Source organism: Diabrotica virgifera, chromosome 6 (genome assembly GCF_917563875.1).
Source record: "Diabrotica virgifera virgifera chromosome 6, PGI_DIABVI_V3a".
Lineage (NCBI taxonomy): Eukaryota > Metazoa > Arthropoda > Insecta > Coleoptera > Chrysomelidae > Diabrotica > Diabrotica virgifera.
The window spans coordinates 250745438-250761417 of NC_065448.1; the positions used below are offsets into that span (position 1 = coordinate 250745438).

Genomic DNA, 15980 nt, shown 5'->3' on the forward strand with positions numbered 1-15980 from the left:
ATATGCAGCAGCTTAACTTAACTTAAATTTTTTAAGGTAAATTATGCAATTTGCAATTTTTTTAAAAATTTTACAATATATTGTTATTGTTTTTTGTTTCACTTCAGTATATTTTATTTATATTGACGATTTATATAATATTAATAAACTGTATTTGTTATTGTTTTTGTTTATGGCTCTTGTAAGCTTTGTCTATAAAATTGTTAAATGTTCCATGACTATAAAGTATATTTCTACTCTACTCTACTCTAGTTAAACTATAGGATATCAATACTTCTGATGCAGTTTCTTAGCCTCCTAGGTGATTTGTTTCCTATGTCAGAGGGCGCTAGACACCGACACGCCAGAATCCCGACATACCAGAATCCCGACAGACCAAAATCCCGACATGCAACAATCCTCGCATTAGTAAAAATTCCGACCACTACATTTTGAATATTTATTGTTTCCTTTTCAAATACAATACCAAATCATATTATGTATAGAGTATTGAAATTGAAAAATTATATTATTTATTATTATTTAAATTAATATTAAAAGAAAAATTGTTTTAAACACTTCATTTTTATTATTCATTTTGTATTTATAATATAAGAGCTATACTTACTTAAATAGAAGGTTGTAAGTGACATGATAATATCTATTATATGAAAGTAAACTTGAATTCAGGATTTGATTATACATATATTATGGGACTATATATTGGCAAAAAAAATAATTTAATTCATATACCCATGTTAGAAATTTTATTTAGAAAATTAGTTCATATTAAATGGAAAATACTTTTGTTTAGTAACGAAAAATAAGAAACAAATGGCCATAAACAAAAAACAAGAAATAAATGTAATTATATGGTAAAAAGAAACTTATCAAACCTGTGGGGATTCTGGCCTGTCGGGATTTTGGCCTGTCGGGATTCTGGCGTGTCGGGATTTTGGTCGTCGGGATTGTGGCTGTCGGGATTTTGGGGTAGACCCCTGGGAAGATCATTTCGGAATTTTAGTCGTTTGGAGAGCAGTGCTACGCTGTTGCATAGTATATTCTACCGTTTATTTTTCGTTGTCACAGAAACGACATTTTTTCTCCATTTTTTTGATACGATATCTCAGAGGGCAGTGACCAGTGAAAAAGCAGTTTGTTGCAGTAGATAGGCGACACTTTTATAAGCCTGTTTGCTTGCTCTTTTCCTGGTGTATTAGACCAGTATAGTTGTAGTTTATTAAGTTCCCAAGTCCGGAGTTCCTCTCTGATGTGGTTTTTTATAGCTCACAGAAGGGTACAGGACCTTGAAAGGGATATTAGCTCCTTTTTTTGGAAGGCTATCAACTTCCTCATTTCCTGCAATTCCCTTGTGACCTGGTACTCACATCAAAATTACTTTGTTGCGTTCCGCCAGCTTCTTTAGAGATTGTTTACGTTTACAGTCCCAAACCAACTTTGACTAACAAGTAAATGCCTTTAGACTTCGGAGGAAGTGGAGGATAAGAACCTAAATCCAAATTTTCATTACAAGGTATAAGACCATAGATAGGGTATAAGACGCCTGCCTGCAACAACAGTGTAACCAGGATGATCCTAAGGGGGGGTTACAACTACTGGATAGTCTGTGGGGTGGGGGGTATGGAAGTGTACTGGTGTTAGGCGTATAGAGCTCAAAGTAGATCCAAATGGGGGGGTTATAACCCCAAAACCCCCTGGTTACGCCTATGGCCTGCAACACTAACATAGGCGCCCTTCGGTTTTTTAATTAGTATTTTGTAAATCACCAGCAGAAAAAAAAGCTGTTTGGCGCCCCCCAAACAGGGGCGCCCGCCTGCAGTGCATCCCTTGCAGGCCCGTTATCGCCGGCCCTGGGTATCGCCGCATTTCACGTTTATTTACTAACCTATCCCTATACTGACGGATAAGAAACTTTAATAAGTAACTAAAAAAAAATAAATAAATATATTGTATCATCATATATCTCATACACAAAATGAGTAATAAGATCATAGAAACTGTAAAATATCGCCAACTTAATTTACACCTCTGCTTCTGCTTCTCTCTGACTGTGGCTCAGCCTCAGCTCAGCGTCAGTAAAAAGAGATGAAATCCGATCTGATGGTATCCGCTTCATACAGTAATTTTAATATGAAACGGTAATGCAGTCTACGTAAACGATACCCACGATACGATAGGATGCGATAGTTTGCTTTTCGGCATTTACCTACTATATGTAATATATGGATGTTACTCGCTTTTACTGCTTATGGTTATGTATCTTAATACTATCCTAACTATATTATCTACTTCGATATAATAATATAACCAATGTTATGTAAAAGCAATGGCGTACATTTTATACAAGCCCGATATACTATAGACCGATATTATACAAGCTTTAGGTATAAAACAAGCAAGTTATTTCTTTTTTTCACATTGTTGTTTGTTTTTTGTTATTTTAATTTGTTTTAAATCCTTTTTTCTCAGACTGCGCTTGTTTAGAGCTTTCTTATTTTTTAAATCTAGATCTTGGTATGTATTTCAATTCCGATCTTAATCTCTACATACAAGTTCTACTTATCATTTACCAGATATTTAAACTGATGCACTCTTTCAAATATACCTAATTTAGTTTTAATATCAGGTCGATATTTTGGATGTTCTTATTACTCATCATAAAATATATAATTACTCCACAAGGAAGAATTTCTTGTAGCTGGCTGTATACCATTAATTAGGTACAAGTAAAATTTAATAAAAAATTTTGGTCTTAGTAAAAGGTATATTATTTTAAAAAGCCCTATAGGGCTACAAACATCGAACAAAACGTTTTCGCTCTAAAAAGAGCATCATCAGTGTTGCCTAAAATAAGTATAACCATATTAATTATCAAAATGTTTAACTTAAAATGATGACCAAGGTAGAAGCAAAGTTTGATTATACTTACAAGAACATGGTGAGCCAACCAAAAAATACGAAGGTCAAAGCCTTTTAAAAATGGACTAAAAGTCACATCAAAATGCTAACATAGCAAATTCCAAAGGATGGAAATAATTCCTAAGGATACGGCCCTAGGATAACATATGACTCCCACACGTGGTAAGTGGGTCAAAGGTAACAAATTAGGTCATTATGTTACAAGAGCTGACATGCAACTAAGATGTGAGATTTCAAAAGCGAATCTGTCTGATGTCAAGACAACAATTGTCAATGGAACTTGAAGTATCATGAAAAGTTGGTTACACAGCTACTAAATTTATAGTTGTTTATAGTACAAGCAATGATAACAGCTAACATCAATGTGTTGGAATTATAAAAATAAAGAGTTAGTGAGAATAGATTATCTAGATGTAAAATAGAAGGGGGAATTTGAATACCCACGATCATCAATGAAGTGTACGTAAATTGATGAAGAAAGGTAGGCAAAACAACATACAGAGAATGTAATTTATGGTTTGTGTTTTGACATTAGATAATTTATATTTGTGAACCAGCCATCATTTTTGTGGGTTCACAAATATAAATTATCTAATGTCAAAACACAAACCATAAATTAAATTCTCTGTATGTTGTTTTGCCTACCTTTCTTCATCAATTTACGTACACTTCATTGATGATCGTGGTCAAATTCCCCCTTCTATTTTACATCTAGATAATCTATTCTCACTAACTCTTTATTTTTATAATTCCAACACATTGATGTTAGCTGTTATCATTGCTTGTACTATAAACAACTATAAATTTAGTAGCTGTGTAACCAACTTTTCATGATACTTCAAGTTCCATTGACAATTGTTGTCTTGACATCAGACAGATTCGCTTTTGAAATCTCACATCTTAGTTGCCTGTCAGCTCTTGTAACATAATGACCTAATTTGTTACCTTTGACCCACTTACCACGTGTGGGAGTCATATGTTATCCTAGGGCCGTATCCTTAGGAATTATTTCCATCCTTTGGAATTTGCTATGTTAGCATTTTGATGTGACTTTTAGTCCATTTTTGAAAGGCTTTGACCTTCGTATTTTTTGGTTGGCTCACCATGTTCTTGTAAGTATAACCAAACTTTGCTTCTACCTTGGTCATCATTTTAAGTTTAACATTTTGATAATTAATATGGTTATACTTATTTTATGCAACACTGATGATGCTCTTTTTAGAGCGAAAACGTTTTGTTCGATGTTTGTAGCCCTATAGGGCTTTTTAAAATAATATACCTTTTACCAAGACCAAAATTTTTTATTAAATTTTACATATAATTACTATTTACTATATTAATATGAAATTATTAATTTATAATTTCTGAATTGTGTGGACTGTATGTTTTTAGGTTGCCGAGATAGACAATGAGATAGACAATATTATAAGTTTAAAAAAATCTTACCCAAGTCACTGTTTGGTCACTGTTCATCCGCGTCTCGATCAAATACATATGCCGGTTTCATGCGCTGTTGTTTCTCATAAGTTTAATTGTTTTTAGCGGATTAGCGGCTTTTCTATATCGGATTAGCGATTATACTATTGTGAAGAGAGAAAAAGCGTTTGTTTAGTGATAATTGAACCCAGAGAAAGGTTCGTGATAATATTTGAAACCAGAGACAAGTTATTTTTTTTTAAATTTTTTTAAAATTTTTATATACCGTATGGATGTAGTATTTATTCAGTAAAGCTTCCTTTAGTATTGAGCTTCCTCTATAAATCTTGCATTATATCGTCCAGTATATCTGCATACCTATCGATTTCTTAATCTTGATGCCTTATTGTACTTTTCCAATGCCTCTACAAATATTTGTTTCATATGTGGGTTGAATCTCTCTCTCTCTCTCTCTCTCTCTCTCTCTCTCTCTCTCTCTCTCTCTCTCTCTTGTCGTTTCCCCATTACCTACTGAGGATCGTGATTTCTTCCAATATTCCTAACAATGTTTCTCCATTGGTCTCTATCTTCAGCTGCTCTAAGATCTTCGCAGAATGAGTTTCCAGCTGAATTCTTAATTTGGTCTGACCATCTAGCTAGCGATCGTCCTCTTCCCAGAACGTTTCCAGAAACACTTAATCACTCCAAACTGTCGTCACCTCTGCGAACCACGTGACCAAAGAATTGCAGAATTCGTTGCAGACATATTGTGGACAGCCTTTTTTAATATTGAGTTGGCTTAGAATGGAAAAGTTTGTCCTATGAGCTGTCCAAGGTATGCGCAGCATTCTTCTCCAGCACCACATCTCAAAGGCATCAATTTTTTGGCGCTCGCATGCGTGAAGAGTCCAAATCTCTGCTCCGTATAGAAATATTGAGAATACAAGGGCATTCACCAGTCTCATCTTTATATTTTGAGAGATAGATCTGTCTTTCCAAACTTTTGTTAGGCGACTCATCTCATTTTGGGTTGAATAGCAGTGGTGAAATAATGCAGCCCTATAGAAACGGTTATTTAATATGTACTCTGAACATATAGCAAGCACTGGGAGAACTACAGAAAGTCGTATTAGTCAAGGTAGTGCGTCTAAACAACATTAGTACATTTTGTAGGTAGCTTAGATGGTTTGCGAAGAGTAATCTCGCGCATATCAGATATAAATAAAGAATATGGGCTTTCAATATAAAAAAAAAACAAAGTGCATCGTAGTCAGTCAGCGCGAAATATTAAATACAACACTTTGGTTAACCAACAGCCAATTGATAGGGTAGACACCTACACATACTTTGGTACCAACATATATAGTTAATGGGATCACTCAAGTGAAATAAAACAACGCATAGGAAAAGCAAGATCAGCGTTCATAACGATGAAGTCACTTAAGTCACGATTTACTACTTGGTACCAAAATCTTGATCCTCAAAGGCCATGTGTTTTACTAAGTTATTATACGGAGTAGAGGCCTGGAAACTTTCTGAAGCTTCTTTAAGAAAACTAGAGGCCTTCGATATATGGTGTTACAGACGTGGCCGTGTGACTAATGTTGAGGTCTTACGTAGAACGGGTAATCAAAGAACGCAAATTAAAATATCTTGACTATGTTAGGATAAATGAAGAGATATAAAGCTTGCTGCAACTCATTCTTCAGGGCAAGATATTTGGAAAGGCAGGAACAGAGACAAGAAGAATAACTTGGCTTCAAAACCCGAGAAAGTGGTTCAATACAACTCCAACCGGACTATTCCGAATAGCAGCAAGTAAAGTTAGGATAGCCATGCTGATCGCCAACATTCCCGGACAGATACAACAAGAAGAAGATATGTTGAAGAGTACTGACGAATATTGAATATCTCCCTCTGTAAGAATAAATTACTTACCAGGAGTTATTCTATTGGGGGTGAACCAACAAGGAGAGGTATAATTGAAAATTAAGGTGAGAAACTACAGTATCTGGGTCATTTTGTAAGTGGAAATAAATAAAATTTCTACAATTTATTATATGCAGGGAAAGATTCGGGAAAAGTTCTGCATTGAGAAGCTTTGATATGACTCGACATTTGATAACATCTATTCATCATTCATGAGCCTTAGTCGCGTTACTTTTTTTATGGTACATATTTATATTCTTTTATTATTTGACTAGTAAAAATTCCAGTTATTTCCACAACGGCTTTCACATTTTTGGATAACGAGTATTGAGTTCCTATTTTTCAAAACATGAAAAAAAATCTGTAACTGAATAGCAACTATTTTTCGGAAATTTTAAAATAACATTCATTGAAATGTGAATACTTGATGGATATAGAACTCTGTTCGGTTAACTTTTCCCAAAACATCAACGATTCAATTACCATCAACAAACTTTCAAAATGAAATATAATATCGAAAGGATTCATGATAATTTAGATATTTTATGCTTTTGTGTACTGGAGGTACCTTTTAAAAGTTTTTATTAAAAAAAGCTTTTATCGTTTTCGCATATGAGATAGGTATATTATATTACAAGAGTCTAGCATTTATTATTGAGTAATACAAAAAGAAAAGAAAAGAAACATTAATTAGCAGATCAAATTTTATGTAGGTATTTAATTTTTAATTTTAATTATGTAACTACAAAGATGAAAAAAATTTGATAAAAAATAATTAAAACAAAAACGAGGAAATTAACACGTAGTAAATTTTATTAATTTTTTTATTTATTATATATTTTTTTATAAATTATTTTTTTTATTAATTTACTAATTTTCCCTGTAAAGGGCCTAGCCGGGTAAGATGATGAAAAGTGCCCCCAACTCGATTCGAATTCCATATAGGTCACCGTTTAGCATATATAGTGAAACTAACTTTCTGAAATTTTTAGCCCCCTAGATGGTCATGTGACCTACCTAGAGCCTAATTAGGCTTTTTATGTTTTTATTTTTTATCTCAGCCGCATCTAGAACTAGCGAAAAACTTTAAATAAAAAATTTGCAAGATTTAAAAAGTTCTGTGCGAAATTTTTTTTTTATTTTTGGAAATTCAAATACAGAGATCTGGAAATTCAAATACGGAGACAATGGAGAATGCAAAGTACCCAGACAATACCAATTATTATGTCAACTACTGGAGTCATTCCGAAGACCCTCCTCGAAAGCATCAAAAAGCTGGGTCTGAATGAACATCTTTATAAGACCATGCAGAAAGCTGTACTACTCGCGACGGCCAGAAGTGTACGAAAATTTTTGGGAGATACACCTGCATACCAAGTCACCTAGGGCTCGATAACATGGAAAGAGTCCCACCAGAGCTCAATCCTTTTGATACCGTAGGTATCTGGGATGAGTCAATTTTCCCTTTAGAGGGAGTGTGAGCCGTATTGCTAAATCTGGATAATAATAATATATAAATATCTCTTCCTGTCGCGGACCCCACGTTTGATTTTAATATCATCAGACTGTCTGTACGGATAGACGATTTTTAATTCCAGTAAAGATTGCTCTTCTTAGATCACAGCTGTTTATTCCAATATTAGCCAATATCCCCATCAGCTTGTCGTACTTGACTGTATCGAAGGCTTTATGGTAATCAATGAAGCATGCATAAAATATCGCAATTTAAATACGTCTCTACATCGTTGAAAAAGCACTTGTATACTCAGAGTCTCTCTTGTACTAGACGGAGAGCTAGAGCCGAAAAATCATCGTCATAAGTAATATGGAGTTTGGCATGTGAAATGTGTCCATTGTATATTGACAATTATGACCCCTTTCAGGCTGACACCTCAGTGGATACAGGAAGTAGCAATAAGGGATGAAAGGGGAAAGTTAGTGTAGTCATTAAAGGTTTTCACCTCCTATTTTGTTAAACCTCCATCGATTTGCATGAAAGTTGGTGACTAGTTAGAGCATACCTCAAGAAATAAAACTGATTTGGTGCCAACTTGTAGTTTTACTCTGGGGGTGGATACCACCCCTTCTAGAGGATGAAAACTATTTTATTAAAAATAACCCCACAAATCGATAGAGGGACAAATTTTAAGTAAAATTTGTTAATCATGTTATTAAAATATATCGATAATTTTTGAGTTATTAAAGATCAAAGATTTGTCTATTTAAGAGCACATGAATGAAGTTACGGACGATAAAAAGAAGAATATGTTCAGAAACTGGGAGTGTCCAATAATATATTGACATATTCGAATACACTTTTGCTAAATTTATAATATCGAAATAATATAAAAATAATATTTTACTAACATACAATTAATTAATATGTTCTTTTTATCATCCGTAACTTCACGCATGTGCTCTTAAACAGACAAATCTTTTATCTTTAATAACTCAAAAAGTATTGATTTATTTTAATAACATGATATAACAAATTTTACTTAAAATTTGTCCCTCTATCGATTTGTGGGGCTATTTTTAATAAAATAGTTTTCACCCCCGAGAAGGGGTGGTATCCACCCCCAGGGTAAAAGTGCAAGTTGGCACCAAATCAGTTTTATTTCTTGAGGTATGCTCTAACTAGTCACCAATTTTCATGCAGATCGATGGAGGTTTAACAAAATAGGAGGTGAAAACCTTTAATGACTACACTAACTTTCCCCTTTCATCCCTTATTGCTACTTCCTGTATCCACTGAGGTGTCAGCCTGAAAGGGATCATAATTATCAATATACAATAGACACATTTCACATGCCAAACTCCATATTACTTATGACGATGATTTTTCGCCTTTAGCTCTTAGACTATACCCACTGCATTCCGAAAACCAAACTATCCTTTAATGTATGATTTAAAAAAAAACTTTAAAATATGGATCATGCTGATGGTCCAAAAATCACTGCAAAATACGGACTTCTCTGGACACGGAAATACTTTCTTTGGTAAAGCAATAAACGTCGACTTCAGCCATGTTCTTATACAACAGTACATATTTCTAAAATGTCTATGTTATTTTAACATATTATTTAATTTGATGGGGTAGCTACTACATAAATATATTTTGTTTTTTAGGAATTTGCGCAGAACGCAATGAATGAGTTACTTGGATGGTACGGATACGACAATCCTCGAGATGATTTGAAGATACAAAAAAACTGCAGAGCATCACATTCCGGAAGTAGTAGTTCCGGAATATCCCCAAAACCATCAGGTAAATTATAATCTAGATTTTTGTTTACCTATAATACAATAATGAGCGAGCTAATAACCGGCAGAATTACACAAAAGATAGAAAACACAATACATTGCGAAACAAAAAGATATGAAACTAGTAAAGGTGGAAATTATCGGTATAAACGTATAAACTAACATTACATTACATAATTTCCCACCTTTAGACGTCTGTGACGGGAGTGTTTTATAAAATTCTCCTGTCACAGTGACAGTTGTCATATTCCTTCGATACGTCTAAGGTGGGAAACTATGTAGTGTAATGTTAATTTAAATAAAATTTTAAAATAAATTTTTCGAAAGCTCGACCACGGTTCAAAGTGTTTCACTAATTAGCCTACCAAATATTGACTGAATTCCCCAAAATATAACAAATTTATACGTTCATATAGATAATTTCCACCTCTACTAGTTTCATCTCTTTTAATTTCACAATGTGTTATGTTTTCCATCTTTTGCGTTATTTTACCGGTTATTAGCGCGCTCATCACTGTATATTGTATACCTATGTTTTCCTTTAAATAAAAATAACTAAATGGAGTTAGCTGCATATATGAGCAATTGTTTTTATTTGCTGATTTTACTGTATAGCCAGGTAGTTTTTCCTTTTATTCTTTCTATTTTTTTAATATTTTCTTTTAATATATGTACATATCTTTACGTAAGGTTGTCATTTCCTTCATAATCGATAAATCTGCAAAAAAGTTCGGATACAGCATTGTGGCCATTTGTGTCCTTTGTATTTCTTTTGTCTCTTCTTCCTTCTATCTATCAATCGGTTTTAAAACGTCTTGCGACGTTGTCCGATGCCTAATTTCCATGGCACTCTATCATCCCATTGGCCCTCTCTAAGATCTCTTGCGCTCATCGCCTTCGTTACTCACTCTCTCCAAGATTTCTTGGGTCTTCCTCTCTTTCTGCGGTTTGGTGGTACCCATTGCATAATTATTTTAGGGAGTCTTGAGTTATCCATCCTCTGGACGTGTCCGTACCATATTAGCTGTTTTCTTTCTATGTCTGTTGTTAGAGAGCCGTCAACCCCCATTCGCTGTCTCTTCTTCCTTACTTTAGGTAAATTATAATTTACCTAAAGTAAGGAACCTTATTTACTCTTATTTATTTACTCTTATTTACTCTTCTACTCTTCCTCTTCTTCCTATTTTTTTCTCCTTCTTCTTTAGAATTTAGTAGAACTACTCAAGTAGTAGTAGTGAATATTCCATATTCCATGCTTGTTACTAAGGTGGAAAGCATACACCTGTGTTTTTGTGGGATTGGGTTTCAGATTATTTTCATCATAGTATAGTGCTAAGCCTTATAGAGCATTTGTCAGTTTTTCTTTGACTTCATTGAAAGTTCTTCCTGAGCTCCCACCACTGTATCATCAGCGACAGCGTAAATACTTTGTCCTGTTTGTTGGTTTATGGATTGGGCGTTGGTGTATATGTTGTATTGAATCGACGCGAGAACACTTCCTCTTATTATTAAAGCCTCTGTTCATCTATGTATTGGGAGAGGTTCAGGGTTTGGCTGAGGCAAAACATTTCGGGTTTGAACCCAGCTTGTTTTGGAATAATTTTATTCTTCATAATTCAGCGACCCGGTTCAGTATCATTATTACGAACTCATTATAAGGAAACAATAAAGAGAGACAGGTCTAAAAATCTTTGTATCATCCTTCATTGGTTGTAAGAGGGCTATTACTCTAGTTTTCCTCCTGATTTTATGGATTTGTACGGTGTGTAAGCAACAATTCATCATTCGTACCAACGACTATACAGTAGAGGAAAGGCTGTAAATATGGGCTGGTCTTGTAATATGGGCTAGGTGGGTTTCACAGCTATTCGTTGCAGATCTCTACATTTTGACTATTTCAAATGGTATTTAACGAAGTTAAACTATCACCGTAGCGATGGCACCACTGTGGTAGATATTTCCCAGTTTATAATAATTGTTTGTCGGTTGGTGGGAGTGTCAAAACTTTTTCGGGTAAGTTGATACATTCCAGTATTTAAAAATAAACACGAATTTCAAAAAAAAGTCTGTGTCACGTTGAAGCTCTATTATTAGTCTTTGATATATGTTAATGAGTTTTCTTCAAATTGTCTGCTTTTAGACATAACTTCTTTTGTTGTGCAAAGCAAGCGTGTTTACAATATGGGCTATGCCTCTGTTTTCATTATGGGCTAGTGGCCCATATTTAGAACAATGTAGCAATGTAGGCAAAACGAAGTAGGAAAAGGCAAAGAAAAAAGAAAAGGAAAAGAAATAAAAAAAGGAAAACGTAAGCAGCTTACCAAAGTCACAAAGAACCAAAAAAAGAAATCGATTTCTAGTAGCGAGGATGAGGAGGAATATGTGCCTGCAGATGATGAAAGCGATTACAATGAGTTTCCTTCCACACAGCCTCCACAAGACGCAGCTGACGTAACGAAGTACTTTTTTCAGAGGATAATCTTGGTGAAATATGGGTCAAGTGCTTCTGTTCCATTTGTGGGCACATAACGAGTGCGCTGGGGCCGAAAAAGAAGAATATGTGTGTGACTTTTGCAAATAGTTTTAGCCTATGAGTTATTTAATGTATTTTTTGCATTTTAGATATTAAAATATATTTGTCACGCATTTATCTCATTTCACACAAATTTAAGACACATTTTTCGGGGTAGCCCATATTTAGGATCATTATTCAAACGGCGCAAAAGTACAATTTGTCATTATTTATACATTTAAAACAGTTGTATATTTTTTAATCAATTTGCACTTTGGGCAGGTTATAAGTAACTAAATGTAGGTATTCTTGCATATCTTTGGAAATAAAATAGAATTTTTATTCTTTTTTTACAAAGAAAAATAAAATGGGTAGCCCATATTTGCATCCTTTCCTCTAATAACTAATCACTGTTACTAGTCTAAAGTTGTTTATTTGTTCAGTTGATATTTTGTCCTGGTCAGCTCCTTTATTATCTTTTAAATGGTGTCTGTCATCTCCTCCAGAGATGAGAATAATTAAAGAGATCACCATTAATATCAAGATTTTTAGGCGCTGCTGCCATTATGGCAGAAAATATAAAAGATCCATAAATTCTTTAGAAAAGAACTAACAATGAAAGTAAACATATCGGACTGACAATGAATACGAAATTAAGTTTGGTAGCAACTGATATATAACTAGGACATTGACATTCCAATCCATTAAAATCCTTAAAATCGTTAAAATAAAATCACCGATCTCCCACAAGAATATTTCAAATTATTGAAAACAGAGGTAAAACTATTTAACTACAATTTTATTAAAATTTATAGATACTGTTAATAGTCTGTAATACTGTTATAGATAGTGTTATTATTTGATCTGAAATGTCCTGGTGTACTCCCCCTTTTAGACACCCTAGTTCGAGTTAGTCTGTTTTTCTAGGAAAAACAACTAGTGATTATTTTCTATTTTCACGTTATTATAGGAAAATGCAAGTCATATACACGGTAAGCATTTATCCGTGCCCTTAACTTGGTGGTTATTTGATTAATGATGCCTGCGAAATGAAATTTTATAGTTCCTAGAACAATTTCGTTAGTAATTTTATATAATATAGGAAACGTTGTTTATAGGTAAAATTACCCTTTTATAAGTTGGTAAGTAAATCATCATACTCAACATAATAAACGCCCTATAAGAATGCCTTATTTTTAACTGGGGCCTGTAAACAAAGCTGATGGCAAAGAAAAGTATTTTTAAAGTATGTAAAATTTATTAATTACAAGCTGAGTGCTTTCGGCTTACCAAGCCATCTCCAGAGCTATGGTCAAAAGTTTAAAGTACCTCTAAGAAAAAAGAGGGATCCCATTTTAATCGAAAACAAATTTTTTTTCTTATGCAGGTTTTTTAGAACTTTGTTCAAATGTTGAGTATTTACATTATATAATGATTGTCTAACAGATTGGATTAAAAAACATTCAAAAGAGCACAAGGGACTTTCAACAAAAACACGGTAATTTTTTTTGATCATGGCAAGGTCACAATAAGGTTAAAAAACCTTACCATCTGAAGTCAATGTCAGTAAAATTCAGAATATTATTATTATTCAATATTGCCTTTAGTCTATCATATCTAGTCTTTAAATGCTTAGTTCACTTTATGTAGTGACCTTATGTAATTTTAGTAAAAGTCGTATCAGATGTCATTTGTCAGATGTACACAGAACATTAATCACTGTACCTGCAACTTCGAATAATGGATCAACATTTAAATTTTAATCTGTTTATCTTTTGTCCAGTGTGTGTTATTTTTTGTTAGTTTTATCGTTAATTTTAAACAAATGTCTACGACATTTTCCGGGATTTTCTGACGAAATAAGTCTACGTTATTGTAAAAACATTTTTATTATAATTGAGTTCTTGTCATAGTTTGTCTAACTTTTATCTATCTCTATAATGAGTTTTTTTGGCTTATTTCTTTATTTTCTTCTTTATTTTATTATTATTCTTTTATTTTATATGATTCTTTGATAGCGAAAGTATACTTGTATGAAGCAAGATGTGCTATTTGTGATATAATATATTGGAGAGATCTTTTATATTAGTCTTATTATTGATGCAATTTTGATCTTTATTTATGCGAATTATGTCCAGTATACATCTTTTGTTGTAGTTCTGATCTTTTTATAAAATATGTACGTTTTCAAAGTCAAAAGCATGGTTATATTCTGTAGAATGCTTAGCTGAGGACTATAGTGTTTAATTTGTTGGTTTGTACACTATATTTGTGTACTACAACCCTTCTATGTAATTGTATATTGGTGTGTTTGCCCAATATGTGTTGAATTGCAGTATTTACAATTTACTTTATAAACAACATCCGACTGCTGATCCTTAGTAACATTGGAAAATATTTTCCGGATGTTTTTGACGATTTATGTTCAACATTGATGTCATATTTTGTTGTAAAAATTTTCAACATTTGTTCGGAGGATCCATTAATGTATGATGGGTACCTATACCTATATAGTATTTGTTTGAGTTGGTGATATCACTATTATTATTGGCAAATATAGCTTGGGCGTGTTTTGTATTGTCAAGGACATCATTGTGAATTAAGAGTTGAATATAGGCCTCCCTAACATCTTTCTTCTTCTTTGTTCTATACAAATAGATATCATAAAAAAATAAGAACTGTAAAATTCACTATCTCAAAATATATTTAAAATATATAGGTATCCTAAAGTAATTAAATGCCATAAAAAACTTCAAAACGGTCTTACCTCACCTAAGTCCTTGTCGCAATGGATTAATTGTGTGTTGAAAATAAAAAAATTAAAGTTTGTTCATTATTTTTGTTTGTAAACAAAAAATATTACCAGATTTAAGCCATATAGCTTTTTACAGATTTGATAAGTTAATACATATAGTTAATATGTTTTTGGTTTGGTTGAATTATTTTTATATCAATATTTATTAAATAACTGATTTAGGAATATATTAACAATAATGTAGAAACGTTACACGTATTTTTACATAAAAAATATATATTTCAGAGCTGCTTATTGAAAAAACCCTTCACTATATCGGAAACCAACAACATATCAATGAATTGATATAGAATAGGAACTAAATACTCGGCAAATATCATTTTCCATAATATACAGTTCAATCATTTACATCAAAATGAAAAATAAAACTGTATTAATTATAACAAAACACAATAACATCATCGCACATTATTACTGCAATGTTTTCTGATTATGATTCCGAATACATTTTTAATATTGACTGGAAATCTGACACTAATTAATGTTTTTGTTATAATTGTGATGAACATTTGTTAAGTAATAATTGAATTTCAATCATAATGAAGGGGGAAATAACCGAAGATATTCAATATTCGATTTTGATATCTGGAATGTATCCCTGTATACGGGGTTAATCACCACACGACCATTATAATTAATTCAGATTTTCTGTATAAAAATTTACAGTAAGAGTCTATCTAATTTTAAAATATTGCAATAAATGTCGCTCAACCTGCTGGTATCTGTCGTATAATTAATTGATTTTATTTTTGTTGATGTGATACATTTCGAGAAATATCCTTTTTTATACTTTTTTTTGTATGTCTAAGATCTTGACATCCGATATATTGAATGTGTGACCTATTGTGTTGTAATTACGTGCTCTTGCACAATATGTTTTCTGTGTTTTGCAATCAATTTTGTGCTGCGTTATTCTTTGTTTTTACCACTACGATGTTTGCTCTATATACGGCATATATCATTTAACACAATAATGATATAGGTGATGAGTTGAGGTGACTCTAAGTTGGAAGCGGTGTCTGGTGTTCGAGACAACATTTGTAAAGTGATAATTGAATTCGAATTATAATGAAGGGAAAATAACCGAAGATATTCAATATTAGATTTTGAATCTGGAATGTACCT

The 15980-nt window shown here is 32.9% G+C and overlaps 1 protein-coding gene across 1 annotated transcript in view; it reads left to right on the forward strand.

Moving 5' to 3' along the window:
- LOC114338392 (sine oculis-binding protein homolog) overlaps positions 1-15980 on the forward strand; it is a 90193-nt gene that overhangs the window by 44957 nt on the left and 29256 nt on the right. The window contains exon 2 of the mRNA XM_028288987.2: positions 9394-9532. Coding sequence (XP_028144788.2) covers positions 9394-9532 — 139 coding nt within the window. The remainder of the gene's footprint in view (positions 1-9393; positions 9533-15980) is intronic.